Raw genomic sequence first — 21,210 nt, forward strand, 5'->3', positions numbered from 1 at the left:
AAAGTGTAAGTCTGCAAAGGATTGGGGGAAAAAAACCCAAACCAGTCCTTCACCACAGATAGTTTGAGAAGCACTGCTCTAAGTCAACTTGTCTCCAAATCCAGGAATGCAGCTTCTTTTTGAATACTTCCAGTGACGGAAAGCTTATGTTGAAAATCTTTCTTATTTAGAGTCTTTCCTTATTCTTGAACTCAAATTTTCCTCCTTTAACTATTTTTCCATTAATCCTAGTTCTAGAGTAGGCCTACTTTCTCTTCGCACTGTTCAATTCTTCAAGTATTGAAGGACTGCTTTCATGTGTCTCTAAGCCCTCTCTTCCCAAACTAAACTTACCCACTTATCCTCATCATTCTTTATAGGACTTGGCTCCAACCGTGTACGTACTGAGTACCCTCCTGATTGTTCTGTTTGTTGCCCATAGCATATTTAAAATATAATACCATCCCACCTCTCCCACTTACCAGCTGTAGGACTTTGGCCAGTCACTTAATCTGTGCCTCAGTTTCCTGATCTATAAGATAGGGATAATAATGGTTCCTCCCTTTAGGGTTATTATGAGGATAAAATGAATTAGTATACAGAAGGCATTTGGATAGAGCCTGGCCCACAGTAAGCCTTATAAAAAGGATAGTAATTATATATTTATTATTAAGGTTTGAATAAAATGCACTTAGGAAAAAAAATAATGCAATTAAGACATAGTCTGAGTATAGTGACTTTATTACTTTGATCTGAACATCGTTTTTATTAAAGCAACATAGTTTTTTTGCCAGCTAAGATAAACTGTAGTTTCCTATTAAGCTACCACTCAGTGAAAATTCTCAGGTTGTTTTCACATGAATTACTTTTAAGCCATTTCTCCCTCACCCTATATTTATTTCTTATCAACCTAAATAGGAGGTATTTTCCTCTCCGGCAGAGTTCATTTTATTAGTTTAGGCTATCAGTCTAACCTTTTAACATAATTTTGAATCATAACATTATTATCCAAAGTGTTGGCAATCCTTCATAGTCTTGTCCTCTGCTAATTTGATAAGTGTGTGTGTGTCTCTCTCTGTTTTCCCCCAAGTTGTTGATAAAAATGTTGAAAATAAAAGGACTACATTATCTATTGCTACCTCACAAATTACTCCAAAACTTCATTGCTTAAAATGACGATAATTATTATTTCTCATGGTTTATGTGGGTCAGGAATATAAACAGGCACAGCTGAACTGGTTCATCTTTGCTCTGTGGTGTCTGGGGCTTCAATATTCAAAGATTGGGGGCTGGAATCATCTGAAGGCTCATTCACTTATATGTCTAGTGTTGATACTAGCTATGTAGGCTGAGGGCTTTGCTCAGGCTGTTGGCCAGAACACCACACGTGGTCTCTCCGTGTGGCCGTGGCTTCCTTTCCACATGTGGCTGGTTTCCTAGGCCAAATGTCCCAAGAGAAAAAGAGAACTAGTCGGAAGCTGTATTCTTTTATTGATCTAGCGTTGGAAGTCACGTAGCACCCTCTGTTGGCTAGAGTGGACATAAGCACCCACACAGATCTAAAGATGGGAGGGGAATTGAGACCTCACATCTTTGTGGGAGTATTATCAGTCACATTGTAAGAAGAGCCTGTGGGATGGGATAAATATATAGATGTGACCATCTTTGGAAAATACAGTCTGCCCCAAGGACTGAGGGCAGGCACTTCAGCATACTCTACTCAAGACCTTCCTCTCATTGACTTTTTTCTTAGTCAATATTTTTTATATATGAGTAGTCAACCAATTAAAAATCTATTAGTTTGGGGGCCGGCCCTGTGGCCTAGTGGTTAAGTTTGGCACACTCCACTTGGGCAGCCTGGGTTCAGTTCCGGGACGCGGACCTACACCACTTGTCGGCGGGCATGCTGTGGCAGCGACCCACATACAAAGCAGAGGAGGATTGGCACAGATGTTAGCTCTGGGTGAATCTTCCTCAGCAAAAAAATAAATAAATAAAATTTTTTAAAAAAAATCTATTAGTTTGAAATTATGGAATTTCTGTTTTTTTAGATCAAGAACAGCCAAATATCAGCAGTTTTGCAGTGCTTATTCTAATATCTGTTACAGTATATTCCAATCCACATTTCTTCATCTTGTCCACATGAATACCCCAACTAATGTCTATCAAATACCTTTTTTTAAATTAAAATACTCTCCTTCTACAATTTAATCTCAAATAGCCTAATAGCCCTATAAAAATGGGATTAATTTGGCATAGGATGGTTTTAATGAGCCTCTGTTTCACTTTGAGAACTGAAACATTTGCCCATTTCTAGTATTTCTCTCATTCTATCTGAATAAGAATTATTAATATTGAGTCTCTGGTTATAGCTCATGTTCTTTAATACTCTAAAGTGTATTTCCTATTTACTATTCCCTATAATTAATTTAGTGAAAGTAAAACAGGAGTAATTTTACCAAGGAATAAAGTGAGATCTAGGAATTTGTAAGGACTGGCTCACTATCACAGGGTAACTTAATACTCCACAAGATGAAGTTCTATACAATTGAAAATTTAGAGTAATGTGTGCACTGGGATTTAGAGTAGACATGTATAAATAATGGCAAGGTCGTATAAACAGGCCATATTATAAATTTTGAAACAGAAATACATATTCCGACTCTGGGCTTGAAACACGCTTAACAGAGGTTCGAGGATTCCATTGAAGATTCCACCTTCAATGAGAGGTCTCAGGATTCCAGTTGGGAATACAAGTTTGACTGCAAAAACTGTTTTTAAATCTTCCTGCTGACTTTGAGAGATATGGAATAAGAAAATAATTGTTTATCTTTTTAAGGTAGTTTTATCCTTTGTGCCACATACAAAATAGAGGAAGATTGGCAACAGATGTTAGCTCAGGGCAGATCTTCCTCAAGCAAAAAGAGAAAGATTGGTGACAGATGTTAGCTCAGGGCGAATCTTCCTCAGCAAAAAAAGGAAAAAAATTCTGAACAGTGAGGCTAGAGAAGTAGATTAGAATCATGCCAAATAGTTGGGAATTTTATCTTGATGGTAATAGGTAGCCATTAAATAATTTAAAATAGGGAAATGGCATAATCAAAATTTTGAACAGTAACTCTTGCAATAGTATGTAGCATAAACTGGAAGGAGGTCAGACTGCTATAATATGATGGCCTGAGCTTCAGCAGTCAAAATAGGGTTGGTGAGAAGAGGTTAATACACATGGTAAGAATATAGAACCAACAAGACTCAGTGTAGTATTATTAAGTTGGAGGTAGGAGAAAGCTAATTAGAGATGCTGAAGGTGACACAAGGTATCTGGCCTAGATGAATAGATGGGAATGGTGCTTTTAGCAGAGGTAGACAAAGAATAAATTTGAAAGTGACTGTGATGGATACAGTTTTAGACATGTTCATTTTAAACAGTGACATGTTCATTTAGACATGTTCATTTTAAAGTACCTACGGAATATCTCAGGTGGGTATGTCTCACAAGCTATTGAAAACATAGGAAGGTAGAACTAGAGATGGGGATTTAGATGTCATCAACATGGAGTAGGTGATAGTTAAAGCATATTGTCTTTTATTTTTTTATACAATGTGATTCTTTGTTTTTTAGTATGGGATTTTATCCCATACAACTTATTGTAAAAATTAATATATTTGGCCATCTTGTTCTATTCTTTCTGTTTTTTATTGCTCCTTTGCTGTTTCCTTTGCTGTCTGAATTTTGTTATATGAATGATGTATGCTATCTCTCTGTGCCCCTATCTGCACCCCCAACAGCATTCAGGACTGGAGAGTAGCAGAGACTACCACTGCCTGTTTTCTGGAAGGTTTAATTTAGACCTTGGATCTGAGTCAAGGAACAGGATTGATGGAGCAAGTATGAATCATGCTGCAGGCAGTGTGTGTTTCCTAAAGCAAAGTTAGAATATTATTAAAAAAATGGCTGAAGCTTACATAGGTTTTTTTTAATCCAGCTCCATCTGCCTTACAATTTGTACATTTCTTTAGAAATTTAGGCATTAAATTCTGACCGTATTAATTTTCACTGTTTCTTCTTTTTCTGTGTCTTTAGAGATATTTTAGTGAAGATTGAGGGACCGCCTTGATACAAAACATTTTTATATTTTCTGTTGTTCCTTTTCAGGTGGACTTCTAGATCCATGTGGTTATATCAACCCTGAATCTCCAGTTGTACAACTTGGTTCTAATTTCACTGCAGTTTGTGTGCTAAAGGAAAAATGTATGGATTATTTCCATGTAAATGCTAATTACATTTTCTGGAAAACAAACCATGTTACTGTTCCCAAAGAACAATATACTGTCATAAACAGAACAGCATCTAGTGTCACATTTACAAATATACCTTTATTAAATAGTCAACTCACTTGCAACATTCGTACATTTGGACAGATTGATCAGAATGTTTATGGAATCAGAATAATTTCAGGCTGTAAGTTTTATTTTGTTTTTGTCTTATTTCAGACTTTGTCATGACTGTTGAATTGCATTTTTAGTGTCTGTCTGTCTCTATGAAATGCAGTAACTTGTCGGCTCGTGACTTTTATACATATATATTTTTTTAAAATAAGCTTAGAAGTGGAACTACATTTGCATTACTTATATATAAAAAGCCTGAAGAGTAACACAGGTTTAATATCTTTCCTGAAAGTCAAGCATCTGTCAGTATTCTAGAAAAATATGTTGATGTGAAACTCCCAAAAAAGTGTTGTTGAATTGAAATCTGTGAACGTATTCATAGTAACTTTCAGTATCCCTTAATTACTGAGAAAATGCGCAAGTAAAACAGCTACCTAAAGAAGGTGAATAAGTACTGGAGAAAGTCCTTCTTCTATGTCAAAGTGAATAAGTAACTTAGTATGATCCAAGAGTGGATTATCAAATTTGTGGATCACCCAAAACTACGGTTTTGGCATTTGCTTTTCCTTCAGTAGAGTTTGGGAAGGCACTAGAAAGAGAAATATAAACGAATGATTTTTGCTTCTATTTAATTGCCTGTTACTAATATGCAAATATTACTTTTTAAAATACACTTAATGGAGAAATCAGATGATCCAGTTATAAATGAAAGTTGATTTTGTGTAGAAAATTAATTTGATACATACAAGTTAATGACAATTATGATAGAAAATGTATATTAGTATCTAGAAAGTTTGAGTTTAAATAGAAAAGAAATTAATTTTTTAGTCACCAGTCTTTCATTATGTCCACACTTTTTGCTTGGGTTTGTTTTTTCTATCTAATTTAGGTTGTAAATGTCTAGGTTGTAAATTGCGTGTTATTTGTGGATATAAAACTTTTTGAAAATTGCTAATTTTTCCCTTTTAGTGCCTCCAGAAAAACCTAAAAATTTGAATTGCATTGTGAACGAAGGAAAGAAAATGATGTGTCAGTGGGCTCCTGGAAGGGAAACATACCTGGAAACCAACTTCACTTTAAAATCTGAATGGCAAGTTATTTTAAGTTTGTTTTATGTTGAATTTATTAAGTTAATCATTTGTGCTGGAATTTTTATCACGTCAAGTAGTAATATTAAATGTAAATTTTTAAACATTTTATTTAACCTTTTATTTTAGAATGTCTGAAACTATAAAAGAATAGTATAGTAAATCCCCGTGTGCCCATCATCCAGTTTCATAATGATCAGCTCATGACCAGTCTTATTTTATATAATACCCCACCCTAGATTGTCTTAAAGAAAATCTCAGACATTGTATCATCTCATCCATAAATATTTTAGTATCATCTCATCCATAAATATTTTAGTACATATCTCTAAAAGAAAAGGACATTTTTTAGAAAAACATAACTACATGCCATTTTTACACCCAAATGTACAGTCATGCACTACATAACGACGTTTTGGTCAATGACAGACCGTATATACAACAGTGGTCCCATAAGATTAGTACCATATAGTCTAGGTTTGTAGTAGGTGATATCTAGGTTTGTGTAAGTACACTCTAGGATGTTTACACAACAACGAAATTGCCTAACGATACATTTCTCAGAACATATCCTCATCCTTAAATGTTGCGTGACTATAATTGAAAATACTTTAATGTTGTGACATTTTCAGTTAGGGTTCAAATTTCCCCAGTTGTCTCATAAATATATGTATATATTTTTACATTTGTTCAAATCAAATAATCCCCATACATTGCAAATTGATATGTCTTGTAAGTCTCCCTTAACCATAGGTTCTACTTGCTTCTCTCTCCTTTCTTTTTCTTTGCAATTCAGTTTTTAAAATAACGGTTATATATTGCTTAATATATTCCTCTGCCCCTTTATTTCCTAAATATTGCTGTTAGATCTAGACACTTGATCAGATTTGGGTTTGATCCCCGCCCCCCCCCCCCCAAAATAATTCATAGGAGTGGTGTGTACCTGCATCAGGAACCACTACATAATGTTTGATTGTTTTTCTTTTTCTGATGCTAAGATTAAGCAGTGGTTTCAGGTTTTGTCAGCCTGATCCATTCATTATAAAATTCCTCATTAGTTTTTTTCAGACATGAAGGAAAGTTGAAAGAATTTTACAGTGAATGCTTATTCATACCCATTACTACATTCCACAATTAACATTTTACTATATTTGCTTTACTGCATAACTGTCTGTGCATCCTTCTCTCCATTTATCAATCCACCTTTCTTTTATCATTTCAAAGTGAGTTGCAGACATTAGTATACTTCACCCTTGAACACTTGAGAATTTACATCATTAATTAGATGTAATTAACTACATGTTTACAGGTATGTTTTTGTTTTTAGGTAAACTTTATGTATATCTTAAAATATACTTACATATCTTAAATGTATCATTCAGTGAGTTTTGACTAATGCGTACACCTGTGTAACTCAAACCCCTATCAAGATATAGAACATTACTAACATCCATAGAAAGTTCCGTCATGCCCATTCCCAGTTAATCCCAGCCACCACCGTATCCTACCTCATCCCACAAGGCAACTGCTTGTTTGATTTTTCTTTGCTCTAGATTTTTGCCTGTTTCAGAATATCATAGAAATGGAATCATACAGTATCTACTCTTTTGCGAAAGGTTTTTGTGACTCAGCAGAATGTTTCTGGGATTTAACCATGTTGCTTCCCATTAGTTTCTCACTTTAAGATTTGAGCAGTCATCAGTGATCATTATTTGTATATAAGGTACAAAACAGTGATATTCTATCTTTTTTTTTTTTTTTTTTACCTGAAATTCTTAAAGAAAACCTCCCTTCGTCAACTGTTGGTTACCCTGAGGTACAGTTCATATAAGAGAAGCAAAATGGTATTTTCCCTTTATTATTCAGTTTTATAATTAGTTGGTTCCTTAGTATGCTCTAAAGGTAGATAGATAATGAGGGGTTTTTTCCCTCATTATGAATTCATATTTAAACATATTTGATGTGTTATGGTTATTATTCTTCTTGATATTTAAACTGTTCCATCTTGGGTTAGTGAACTTACTCAGATTGGCTCATCCTTTGGATACAACTTCATTAGTCTTTGATAGCTTTCTTGATTTCTGATATGACATGATTTTCTAAGTTCATCTTAATATATTTCCTCCCCTAGACCTATCCATTTAGTGTGAAATACCAGTCAGAGACTACAGTCTGGGTGCTAGGGGAACTCATTGCTACTGGGTGATTGTTGTTTCTGGGCCTTTTCAGTGGAAAGAGCTAGGAAATGTTTTTAAGATAAAATACATCATGAACTCATTCTGATATTTCCAGTTTAAAATCCAGACTATGGGTTTTTACTTCATTTCATCTATCTAATTCTCTGTTATCTTCTTTCTGCTATGCTGAAAACCTTCATTTCCAACACCACCAACATAATTATTTATTTGCTTTGTCCCACAATAAATACAACAGCTGCAGAATAACAGTGTCAATATTAGGACCAACAATATGATTACTAAAAAGAATTTTAATATATATATATATTTTTTTATGAGGAAGATCAGCCCTGAGCTAACATCCATGCTAATCCTCCTCTTTTTGCTGAGGAAGACCGGCTCTGAGCTAACATCTATTGCCAATCCTCCTCCTTTTTTTCCCCAAAGCCCCAGCAGATAGCTTCATGTCATAGTTGCACATCCTTCTAGTTGCTGTATGTGGGACGCGGCTTCAGCATGGCCAGAGAAGCGGTGTGTCAGTGCATGCCCGGGATCCGAACCCGGGCCGCTAGTAGCGGAGCGTGCGCAGTTAACCGCTAAGCCATGGGGCCGGCCCCTAATATTGTTTTTAAAGTTACTTGAAATAGTTCCTTTCTATGTTTTATACCACCAGCTCAATACAAGAGTTCATACGTTTCATTTTGCTTTTGATTTTTAGGAATTTTCTTAATTATGTCAAATAATAAATTAATATAAAAAGTCAAATTTATAAAACAAAGTATATTCACAGAAGTCTCAGTTCCCTGTCTGCTATACTTTATTTCCTCCCTCCCCCTAGAGGTTACTTGTTTTGTTTTGGTTTTTCTTTTATTTTCAAAAATAGTGTGTATATATAAATATTCTTAATTGATGTGTAATTTAAACATATGTGAGTAAATATAGTAATATCACTTGAAACTTTCTGTGGTGATAGAAATCAAAAAGTGGTTGCCTGGGTTTGACTAGAAAGAGGCTGAGGGAACTTTTGGGGATGACAGAAATTCTTATCCCTGTCCTCCTATCACCTCCTAGCATATTGTGCTTAGAAAAAGCACACTGGGCCTAAAGAAGACATTGCTGGTATAGGAAAGGTTCCCTCTCAGGAAAGGAAAGAAACAGTACTAAGATCACAGGAATTAAATAATTTTTGGAGAAAGGTCAACGGGAATAGAGCATATTCTAAATGTAATATTCTTGGACTAAAAACTTGAAAATAATTTTGCATTTTTTTTTTTTTTGGTAAGGGAGATCAGCCCTGTGCCAACATCTGCCAGTCCTCCTGTTTTTTTGCTGAGGAAGACTGGCCCTGGGCCAACATCTGTGCCCATCTTCCTCCACTTTATATGGGATGCTGCCACAACATGGCTTGCCAAGTGGCGCGTCGGTGCGTGCCCGGGATCCGAACCGGCGAACGCCGGGCTACCGCAGCGGAGCACACACACTTAACCACTTGCGCCACCGGGCAGGCCCCTGCATTTTAGGATAGACATCAAACTCAGTTGTAAGGAAAAACAAATTACCTTTTAAGAAATTTTGTTTTTAGTGATCATAATTTATTCCAAATTTAAGGGAATTAACTTATTTATTCCAAGCTATAATAATCTGGGTCTCATCAAACTCTTTTCGAGTAGCCTTTTCACTCTCATTTTTTGAAATCTATTTTTAATGACTGATTCCTCCTTTTTTGCATTTAGGGCAACAGAGAAGTTTGATGATTGTGAAGCAAAACGTGATACCCCCACCTCATGCACTGTGGATTATTCTCCTGTGTATTTTGTCAACATTGAAGTCTGGGTAGAAGCAGAGAATGCCCTTGGGAAGGTTACATCAGATCATATCAATTTTGATCCTATAGATAAAGGTAGTTATAAATCTGAATTTGAGAATTTATTAGAATATACAGTGGTTTAAAAATTAAAGTAGTTTTTAGATTTTAATTAATGTAGAAACAAGCATTTATTTTATTATCTTAGTGACTTTTACAAATTCCTTTTTGTTTTTTTGTAAGTAAGACCAGCCCCGAGGTAACGTCCATGCCAATCCTCCTTTTTTTGCTGAGGAAGACTGGCCCCGGGCTAACATCTGTGCCCATCTTCCTCCACTTTATATGGGTCGCTGCCACAGCATGGCCTGACAAACTGGGCATTGGTGTGCGCCCGGGATCCGAACTCAGGCCACCAGCAGCGGAGCACATGCACTTAACCACTAGGTCACGGGGCCGGCCATACAAATTCATTTTATCAACAACATTAAGAATAATTTGGAAAAAGAAAAATATCCATAATCCCAGGACACTCACAGCTGTTTTTACTTTGGATATTCTAGTATTTGTCCAATTATCAAATATTTTACAGCATTGTAATCATAGTATACCTGTTCTATTTTTATTCTTTTTAAAATTATATATATCATAAACATTTAATTATCTTTTGATATCTGAACGTGAAAAGATTAACAAATGTAATAAAGTGACAAAGAAAACTAAAGTTTCTTTAGAAAGCTTTTCTTTCCATTTATAATACTATGGTGTAGCATTGTTTTCAGAGAAATCAGTTCATTTGGTAAGAATAAATTAATATTGTGAAATAAAGAAAATGTAAAGAGTATATTGGAGTTTATATAAGAAGTTGTGAAATTAAAATATGATAAACATTGGAATTTATTTTATTCTTCAGTGAAGCCCAATGCACCACATAATTTGTCAGTCAACAACTCAGAGGAACTATCTAGTATCTTAAAATTGACATGGATCAACTCAAATATTAAGAATTTTATAACACTGAAATATAACATTCAATATAGGACCAAAGATGCCTCAACTTGGAGCCAGGTAAATTGAAAGTTACCGTTTATTCAAGTGGTCTTTCTTGCAACCCTTTAACCTAAAAGTCCCAATCATTTTCTGAATGTCTTAAGTGTCTGGTTATGTGAAATATTTTACTTGACACCTCTTCTAGATCTGTATTTCAAGCAAGGGCAGACAGAAAGACATCCAGATGGAAAATATAGTTTTGCTGCATACAGTAGCTTTTAAGTGAAATTATGGAAGTGATGCAGGGTGGTAGGGAATAGCATTTTTTTTTTTATTGATATTTTAATGGTTTCTAACATTGTGAAATTTTGGGTTGTACATTTTTGTTTGTCCAACACCCCATATATGACTCCCTTCACCCCTTGTGCCCACCCCCCACCCCCACTTCCCGGGTAACCACAGTCCAGTTTTCTCTGTCCATGTGTTGGTTTATATTCCACATATGAGTGAGATCATACAGTGTTTGTCTTTCTCTTTCTGGCTTATTTCACTTAACATAATACGCTCCAGGCCCATCCATGTTGTTGCAAATGGGACGATTTTGTCTTTTTTTATGGCTGAGTAGTATTCCATTGTATATATATACCACATTTTCTTAATCCAATCGTCAGTCGAGGGACACTTAGGTTGCTTCCACTTCTTGGCTATGGTGAATAATGCTGCAATGAACATAGGGGTGCATAAGCCTCTTTGGATTGTTGATTTCAGGTGCGTTGGATAGATTCCTAGTAGTGGGATGGCTGGATCATAGGGCATCTCTATTTTTAATTCTTTGAGGAATCTCCATACCGTTTTCCATAGAGGCTGCACCAATTTGCATTCCCACCAGCTGGGTATGAGGGTTCCTGTTTCTCCACATCCTCTCCAACATTTGTTGTTTTTTGTCTTGGTGATTATAGCCATTCTAACGGGCGTGAGGTGGTATCTTAGTGTTGTTTTGATTTGCATTTCCCTGATGATTAGTGATGTTGAGCATCTTTTCATGTGCCTATTGGCCATCTGTATATCTTCCTTGGAGAAGTGTCTGTTCATTTCCTCTGCCCATTTTTCGATCGGGTTGTTTGTTTTTTTGTTGTTCAATTGTGTGAGTTCTTTATATATTATGGAGATCAACCCCTTGTCAGATGTATGTTTTGCAAATATTCTCTCCCAGCTGGTTGGTTGTTTGTTCATCTTGATTCTGGTTTCATTTGTCTTATAAAAGCTCTTTAGTCTGATAAAGTCCCACTTGTTTATTTTTTCTTTAGTTTCCCTAGTCTGGGTAGGCATGTCATCCGAAAAGATTCCTTTAAACCCAATGTCAAAATAGTGTGTTGCCTATATTTTCTTCTATGAGTTTTATAGTTTCAGGTCTCACCTTCAGGTCTTTGATCCATTTTGAGTTAATTTTTGTGAACGGCGATAGCACATGGTCCACTTTCATTCTTTTGCATGTGGCTGTCCAGTTTTCCCAACACCATTTATTGAAGAGACTTTCCTTTCTCCATTGCATGTCCTTAGCACCTTTGTCGAAAATTAGCTGTCCGTATATGTGTGGTTTTATTTCTGGGCTTTCAATTCTGTTCCATTGATCTGTGTGTCTGTTTTTGTACCAGTACCATGCTGTTTTGATTGCTATTGCTTTGTAGTATGTTTTGAAGTCAGGAATTGTGATGCCTCCTGCTTTGTTCTTTTTCTTTAGGATTTCTTTAGCTATTCGGGGTCTTTTGTTGCCCCATATAAATTTTAGTATTCTTTTTTCTATTTCTGTGAAGAATGTCATTGGGATTCTGATTGGGATTGCATTGAATCTGTAGATTGCTTTAGGTAATATAGACATTTTAACTATGTTTATTCTTCCAATCCACGTGCATGGGATATCTTTCCATTTCTTTATGTCATCGTAGATTTCCCTCAATAATGTCTTGTAGTTCTCATTGTATAGGTCCTTCACCTCCTTGGTAAGATTTATTCCTAGGTATTTTATTCTTTTTGATGCAATTGTAAATGGTATTATCTTTTTGAGCTCTCTTTCTGTTAGTTCATTATTAGCATATAGAAATGCAACTGATTTTTGTAGATTGATTTTGTACCCTGCAACTTTGCTGTAGTTGTTGATTGTTTCTAACAGTTTTCCAACAGATTCTTTAGGGTTTTCTATATATACAATCATGTCATCTGCAAATAGTGAGAGTTTCACTTCTTCGTTACCTATTTGGATTCCTTTTATTCCTTTTTCTTGCCTAATTGCTCTGGCCAAAACCTCCAGTACTATGTTGAACAGGAGTGGTGAGAGTGGGCAGCCCTGCCTCGTTCCTGTTCTCAGAGGAATGGCTTTCAGTCTTTCCCCGTTGAGTATGATGTTAGCTGTGGGTTTGTCATATATGGCCTTTATTATGTTGAGGTACTTTCCTTCTATTCCCATTTTATTGAGAGTTTTTATCATAAATGGATGTTGTATCTTGTCAAATGCCTTCTCTGCGTCTATTGAGACGATCATGTGGTTTTTATTCTTTGTTTTGTTGATGTGATGTATCACGTTGATTGATTTGCGGATGTTGAACCATCCCTGCGTCTCTGGTATAAATCCCACTTGATCATGGTGTATGATCTTTTTAATATATTGTTGTATTCGGTTTGCCAATATTTTGTTGAGGATTTTTGCATCAATGTTCATCAGCGATATTGGCCTGTAATTTTCGTTCTTTGTATTGTCTTTGTCTGGTTTTGGTATCAGGGTGATGTTGGCCTCATAGAATGATTCAGGAAGTGTTCCATCTTCCTCTATTTTTTGGAATAGTTTGAGGAGGATGAGTATTAAATCTTCTTTGAATGTTTGGTAAAATTCACTGGAGAAGCCATCTGGTCCTGGACTTTTATTTTTTGGGAGGTTTTTGATTACTATTTCAATCTCTTTACTTGTGATTGGTCTATTCAGATTCTCCATTTCTTCTTGGTTCAATTTTGGGAGGTTGTATAAGTCTAAGAATTTATCCATTTCTTCTAGATTGTCCAATTTGTTGGCATATAATTTCTCATAGTATTCTCTTATAATCCTCTGTATTTCCATGGTATCCGTTGTAATTTCTCCTCTTTCATTTCTAATTTTATTTACTTGAGCCTTTTCTCTTTTTTTCTTAGTTAGCCTGGCTAAGGGTTTGTCTATTTTGTTTATCTTCTCGAAGAACCAACTCTTTGTTTCATTAATCCTTTCTACTGTTTTTTTGGTCTCAATATCATTTATTTCTGCTCTGATTTTTATTATTTCTCTCCTTCTGCTGGCTTTGGGCTTTGTTTGTTCTTCTTTTTCTAGTTCTGTTAGGTGTAATTTAAGGTTGCCTATTAGGGCTTTTTCTTGTTTGTTAAGGTGGGCTTGTATCGCTATGAGTTTCCCTCTCAGGACCGCTTTTGCTGCGTCCCATATGGTTTGATATGGCATGTTATCATTTTCGTTTGTTTCCAGATAGTTTTTGATTTCTCCTTTAATTTCATCAATGATCCATTGGTTGTTCAGTAGCATGTTGTTTAATCTCCACATTTTTGTCACTTTCCCAGTTTTTTTTTCCTGGTTCATTTCCAGTTTCATAGCCTTATGGTCTGAAAAGATGCTTGTTATGATTTCAATCTTCTTAAATTTATTGAGGCTTGCTTTGTTTCCCAACATATGGTCTATCCTAGAGAATGTTCCATGCGCGCTTGAGAAGAATGTGTAGTCAGCTGTTTTTGGGTGGAGTGCTCTGTATATGTCTACTAGGTCCATCTCGTCCAGTTTTTCATTTAAGTCTAATATTTCTTTATTAACTTTTTGTCTGGATGATCTATCCATTGCTGTAAGTGGGGTGTTAAGATCCCCTACTATTATTGTGTTGTTGTTGATTTCTCCTTTTAGGTTTGTTAATAGTTGTTTTATGTACATTGGTGCTCCTATGTTGGGTGCATATATATTTATAAGTGATATGTCTTCTTGATGGAGTGTCCCTTTTATCATTATATATTTCCCTTCTTTGTCTTTCTTAACCTGTTTTATCTTGAAGTCTGCTTTGTCTGATATGAGTATGGCAACACCTGCTTTCTTTTGTTTGCCATTAGCTTGGAGTATTGTCTTCCATCCTTTCACTCTGAGCCTGTGCTTGTCTTTAGTGCTAAGATGTGTTTCCTGAAGGCAGCATATTGTTGGGTCTTGCTTTTTAATCCATCCTGCCACTCTGTATCTTTTGATTGGAGAGTTCAATCCATTTACATTTAGGGTAATTATTGAAATACGAGGATTGAATGTTGCTGTTTTGTCACTTATTTTCTGGTTCTTTTGCATTTCCTTTGTTTCTTGTCCCATTTGTTTTGGACTGCCAATTCAGTTTGGTTGTTCTGTCTTATGATTCTTCTAGTTTTCTCTTTGTTTATCATATGTGGTTTTAATTTGATTATTTGTTTAGTGGTTACCTTGAGGTTTGGGCGAAAAATCTTCTGTATGAGATAGTCCATTATCTGATAGCCTCCTATTTCCTTATACTAAGTCAATTCAGTCACTTTCCTCTTCCCCTTCTAAGTTGCTCTTGTTATACCTTATTCTATCTTGTGTTGTGGCTGTGTGTTTACAGTGATGAGGTTAAATTTATTTTTGGTGAATTTCTTCCTTTGATCTTTGAGTTTAGTATTTAAGTGGTTGCTAAGCTATTCCGGTAAAGATCTACTATTTCTCTGATTTTGTCTACCTACTTTTGTCCTTACTCCAAGCTTTGTGTTCCCTTTCTCTTCTTGTTTTCAGGCCTGAGGGCCTTCTTGAGTATTTCTTGTAGTGGCGGTCTCGTGGCCATGAACTCCCTTAGCTTTTGTTTATCTGGGAGAGTTACTATTTCTCCATCATATTTGAAGGATATTTTTGCTGGATAGAGTATTCTTGGCTGAAAGTTTTTGTCTTTTAGTATTTTGAATATATCATTCCAGTCTCTTCTAGCCTGAAAAGTTTCTGTTGAGAAATCCGCTGAGAGCCTGATGGGAGTTCCTTTGTACGTTATTTTTTGTTTTTGTCTAGCTGCCCTTAATATTGTTTCTTTGTCGTTGACCCTGGCTAGCCTTACCACTAGGTGTCGTGGTGAAGGCCTTTGTCTATTAATATATATAGGAGTCCTGTTGGCTTCGCTTACTGGTATTTCCTGCTCCTTCCCCAGATTTGGGAAATTTTCAGCTATTATTTCCTTGAATAGGCTCTCTGTTCCTCTTTCCCTCTCCTCTCCCTCAGGAATACCTATAATTCTTATGTTACATTTTCTAATAGAGTCCGATATTTCTCGGAGTCTTTCTTCATTTCTTTTTAGTCTTAGTTCTCTCTCTTCTTCCATCTGGAGTATATCTGTATTCCTATCCTCTAAAGTACTAATTCTTTCCTCCATATTGTCAGCTCTGTTCTTTAAAGATTCCAGATTCTCCTTTATCTCCTCCATTGTGTTCTTCATCTCCATCAGCCCTGATAGGTTTTTCTTTATGATTTCAATCTCTTTTGTGAAGAAACTCCTAATCTCATTTAATTGTTTGTCTGTGTTGTCTCGTATTTCGTTGAGTGTTTTTATGATAGCTATTTTGAAATCTCTGTCATTTAGTTTATGGATTTCTGTGTCTTCGGGGTTGATTTCTGGGTGCTTGTCATTTTGTTTCTGGTCTGGTGATTTCATATATTTTTGCATTGTGGTTCCTGTGTTGGTTTTGATTTTCCTCATCCTGGAAGTCTCTGGTTGCAATTTCCACCTGCCGCCACTGTCTGGTGGTAAAGGGCTGTGTAGTCTAAGCCCCCTGCGCTCTGCCCCAGTTTTTCTGCTGCGATCCGCAGTTTTGTTTTGTTTTGTTTTGTTTTTTTTCCCCACTGCGATCCACGGGTCCAGTCCAGTTTATTCAGGTCTGCCTCGGACCGCTAGATCTGGTCGAGCTGCAGACTCCGGGTTGCGGGGAGGGGGGAGCTCTCTCTTTTGCCCTCTGGGTCCCTGACGTGGGAGGCTTCTCGTTTGCCCCTCTTTATCCGCTCTCTGGGTTGCTCAGATGTTGATGGTAGCCCTGTGGCTCCTCTGAGCCCTCTGTGCGGGAGTTTCCCACTGGCTGAGAGAGCCCGAAGAGCTACAGTTTCCCGCCGAGGGCCGCCCCTCCCCCCTCTCTGGGAGCCACGCGGACCGGATCGCTGATTTGATGGGGAGGGAGCGGAGTTCTCCTTACCTCTCCCCACTTCCTCCGGGGGCCCAGCACGTTCCGCTCTCAGATGTGCGGCAGTGTGGATCCCTCCGCTCTAGCTTTTCACTGTCTGGGATTCCGTTGTTGGTCTGTGGCTGTTACTTTTGTTGTATCTTGTGGGGGAAGAATTCACGGGAAAGCTCACTCCGCCATGATGCTGACGTCACTCGGGAATAGCATTTTTGATGGGAGGTGAAAGGAACACAAATAATAAGCAGATTACATGGAGTGAAAATGAGGAGATTATATGAATAAGGTAGAGCAGAAGTTGGCAAACTACATCTACAGGCCAAATTCAGCCTGCCACCTGTTTTTGTAAATAAAGTTTTATTGGAACATAGCCACACACATTTGTTCACATATTGTTTCTGGCTATTTTTGTGCTACAATGGAAGAGTCCAGTAGTTGCAACAGAGGCCATCTGGCCCACAGCCTAAAATATTTACTATCTAGCCCTTTATAGAAAGTTTGCCAACCCTTGAGGTAGAGAATAGGTTTGGTGGGGAACTTGTAAGACTGAAAAGGAAAAGAACAGTGTAACCAAAGATGATACTGTCAGCAAAAAGAATACTTGGCGCTTTTTAAAAGGCTGTCCCCATGGCATTGAACTTCCCTTAATATTCTTTGTTATAACTCTATTTACCACTAACAGTGTGCTTTTGCTTTGTTTCTCTGGTTGCAATAATGAGCTTATAAGGAAATTGAGCCCATGACCTTACTACTTTTGTCCTCCATTCCACTTATCTAAAGGGCTCAGAATATAACCAGAAAAAGCAACAAACCAAAATGGATTAATGCTTCCTGTTGTACAGAGAGGATACTATACCCGAGTTCTTTAAAATATTTTTTAATATCATAGCATCTTAATTCATTGGTACAAAAATGACTGACACTTATTTTGTTATCCAGTATTGAAATTGATACTAGAAAGAACCAGTTATTTATCTATGTTTGGTCTCCTCTTTTTTCCTGAAAACCAAGTTTATCTACAATGATAGCTTTAGTCTTTCTTTTTTTTTTTTGTGAGGAGATCAGCCCTGTGCTAACATCCGCCAATCCTCCTCTTTTTTTTTTTTTTTTGCTGAGGAAGACGGCCCTTGGCTAACATCTGTGCCCATCTTCCTCCACTTTATATGGGACACCGCCACAGGATGGCTTGCCAAGCAGTGCGTCAGTGCGTGCCCGGGATCCGAACCAGCGAACCCCGGGCCGCCGCAGCGGAGCGCGCGCACCCAACCGCTTGCGCCACCAGGCCGGCCCCGCTTTAGTCTTTCTTGATTGGGCTAGATATCTTCCTTTTACCTATCCAGATCTTATACTCTACCCTTCTTCACCCTACTCTTTGTCTTGGGCTGCTGACTTGTATGGATTTCATATGTGGGTTCCTATTCCCTCTAGTTGCCTAGTGAGTTTGGTTAATGGGAGGAGGGGACCTGGCAAGAGAGAGAGATAGAAGTGAGATCAGGACATTTGTTTTCCCTGCTTCCTCCCTAGAGCTGCCCCAGGTGTCTCAGCCTAAGGTCACTGCTCCTCTCAAGTTATTCCTATCTGACCCTCTTCCAGGTTCTGGTACCTTCCCTCATCCCTTTGGGCTTAGGGGTGGTAATAGCTACAAGCCTCAGAGTACTGACTACACTATCTAAGGTTTCCCTACACTCTGCCCTTATTCCCTTTAGTAAACTCTCCTTGAATTAAATTCTAATTGGAATGTGCCATCTTTTTCCTGCTGAGACCCTGAGTGTTATAAGCCCCATGGAAGAAAGAAAACTAAAGAAAGAAAGGATTAGTAATAGATGTTTTCATACTTCCCAAATCTGTTAACTTTACTGATTTTGACTGCTTTTTGACTTACATTTATTTCTCTCCAGATCCTGAGTTTAATTTATTAGTCTTGTTTCATTAAATTAGTTTCTAAAATCTTAAGCATTTTAGAAGACCGATAGTAAATACCATTGGGTTTATTGTTGGTCAATTCACTTTATTTTCAGATTCCTCCTGAAGATACAGCATCCACTCGATCTTCATTCACTGTCCAGGACCTTAAACCTTTTACAGAATATGTGTTTAGGATTCGTTGTATGAAGGCAGATGGTAAAGGATTCTGGAGTGACTGGAGTGAAGAAGCAAGTGGGATCACATATGAAGATAGTAAGTCAATAAGTATATGAAGAAATAAAGCTAGCATTGGAATTCTGGCTATGAACTGTGTCTCATATTAGACCTCATTGCTTCTTATTTTGTGATCATTTTAGCCAAGCTAGTGTTTTACACTTTTATTTTTAAGGACATCAAGATATAAAATATAATTGCATTATTGATAGTATAAATCTATTTGATACCTAAAAAATTATCATGGGATGGTGTCTTAGATACCATGAGAAAACCATTGACTTAACGGTTGATAAGTCCAGAACATTTTTTAAAGGAGAGTGGTCCAGAAATATCCCTAAGTGGAGAATTATATCCTGAATCATTAAAAGCGCTCTATCTAGCAAAATATACCTTAGACTTTCACCATCAGAAAGATATTTATACTATATTTTTTATTTATTTATTTATTTTTTAATAATTTTATTTATTTTTTTCCCCCAAAGCCCCAGTAGATAGTTGTATGTCATAGCTGCATGTCCTTCTAGTTGCTGTATGTGGGACGCGGCCTCAGCATGGCCAGAGAAGCGATGCGTTTATGCGCCCCCGGGGTCCGAACCCGGGCCGCCAGCAGCGGAGCACGCGCACTTAACCGCTAAGCCATGGGGCCGGCCCTATATTTTTTATTTATATTTTTCTACCAGCACTTGATAAGCCCCTGGAAAAAGATCCTGGAGTTTTGGTTGGTTGGTTGATTTTCATTTTTCTTTTTTTCCCATGATTATACAATGCATATAGTATAGAATCTAAAAGGTGTAAAAGGATATATGGTCTAAAGTAAGATTTCGTCTCCAAAGCAGCTAACATTACTAATTTCTTCTGTAGCCATCTAGAAATAGTCCTATGGCATATAGATTTTTCTTTTTGAACATTTTCCTATCACAGTCTCACACTTTAGGTGTCAGTGGCAGCAGCCATGGCTTTAAAACCTCCCCTACCGTCTATATCCCTTCAATTCCAGATCTGCTAAAGGTTTAGATACTTATGTGAATTGAGAATGCCATAGGCAGAAAAGTAAAGTACACTTCTCTGCTAATAATTTTCTTTCATTCTTGTAAATGCCAGGAAAGAAAGCAGTCCTGCTGTTGCGGGTTTGGGGTCCTCAACCAGATTCCGTTGTCTTGGCCGGGAATTCTTAAACTGAGATTCTTGGGGCCGTTAAAGGTACTTAGGTCAGTTTGGGGGAGTACCTGAACTACTTTTTTTTTTTTTTTTTTTTTGCTGAGGAAGACTGGCTCTGAGCTAACATCTATTGCCAATCCTCCTTCTTTTTTTCTTCCCCAAAGCCCCAGTAGATAGTTGTATGTCATAGTTGCACATCCTTCTAGTTGCTGTATGTGGGACACGGCCTCAGCATGGCCGGAGAAGCAGTGCGTAAGTGCATGCCCGGGATCCGAACCCGGGCTGCCAGTAGCGGAGTGCGCACACTTAACCGCTAAGCCACCAGGCCGGCCCTGAACTACTTTAAAATGTAGACAGAATATTGTGGTTGATGCTTTGTGCATTTTCTGAGGAGATGATACATAACCTTTGTCAAACCAGAGAAATGTCTGGAGCCCAAAAAGTTATGAACCATTGGATTAAGCATTTCTTTAACTTAGTAAATGAAGCCTCTAGGTTCTCTTCAGGAAATATTTCTGGACTATAAAATTTTCTTTATAATTTCATGTTCTTTATTCTTTTTGGATGCTGCACTATACTCTAAAATATATGTTTGAACCCCCTGTACCAGCAAGCCTTTTCCCCAGCCTTCCTGGTCTGCTTTTCCTCGTTTCTCTGTTTCGTCATCTGTAATTGCCTCTTCATGATCAGCACATCACTGCTTAGATTTTATTCAGATCCTTTTTTATTCTACTGACTACCGTATTTTGTGATTATATTATAAAAGTTTTGAAAAATCAGTTGACCCTACAAGAATTTTTAAATCCTAATTACTAGCATTTCATACTTTGTTTTATAAAGTGCTTTTTGACGTGGTTGATGATTATCACAACAATCCTGTGAATTCATTTTTATTATATCCTATTACACTGAATCATCCCAACATAAGGTAATAAACTTATACTACATTTACTCCATTTATTTTAATTTATTTTAGATTCCTACATATATATGTTTAGGGGGTTTAATCATGTATCTTAAATATGATTTTTCAATTTTATTTTTTGTAGTAAGAAATAGTGTTGCATCTTTGGTTATTGCTTAGGATATATTTGTAGCTTTACAATTTTAAGCTTAGAAAACAGTTCCCAATATAATCTAAATCATCAAGCTCTTACCCTAAATAAAGGAAGTCCTAGGCATATTGTGTTGGGTTGGCAAAATGCTGGTATAAAGAAAGAGTTAAAGACACCATGTCATTGAAGGGCAAGAACATTATAAT

At 37.0% G+C, this 21,210-nt stretch overlaps 1 protein-coding gene across 5 annotated transcripts in view; it reads left to right on the forward strand.

Annotated features, from left to right (window-relative positions):
• IL6ST (interleukin 6 cytokine family signal transducer) overlaps positions 1-21,210 on the forward strand; it is a 71,044-nt gene that overhangs the window by 23,533 nt on the left and 26,301 nt on the right. For 3 of the 5 annotated variants that reach the window (XM_058564064.1, XM_058564063.1, XM_058564061.1), the window contains 5 exons: positions 4,136-4,441; positions 5,338-5,458; positions 9,367-9,533; positions 10,348-10,502; positions 18,668-18,827. In XM_058564064.1, the coding sequence (XP_058420047.1) occupies positions 4,136-4,441; positions 5,338-5,458; positions 9,367-9,533; positions 10,348-10,502; positions 18,668-18,827 (909 nt within the window). Of the gene's footprint in view, positions 1-4,135; positions 4,442-5,337; positions 5,459-9,366; positions 9,534-10,347; positions 10,503-18,667; positions 18,828-19,471; positions 19,518-21,210 lie in introns of those variants that run through there. The other 2 variants (XM_058564065.1, XM_058564066.1) reach the window with 2 other exon arrangements.

Source organism: Diceros bicornis, chromosome 20, assembly GCF_020826845.1.
Source record: "Diceros bicornis minor isolate mBicDic1 chromosome 20, mDicBic1.mat.cur, whole genome shotgun sequence".
Classification (NCBI taxonomy): Eukaryota; Metazoa; Chordata; class Mammalia; order Perissodactyla; family Rhinocerotidae; genus Diceros; species Diceros bicornis.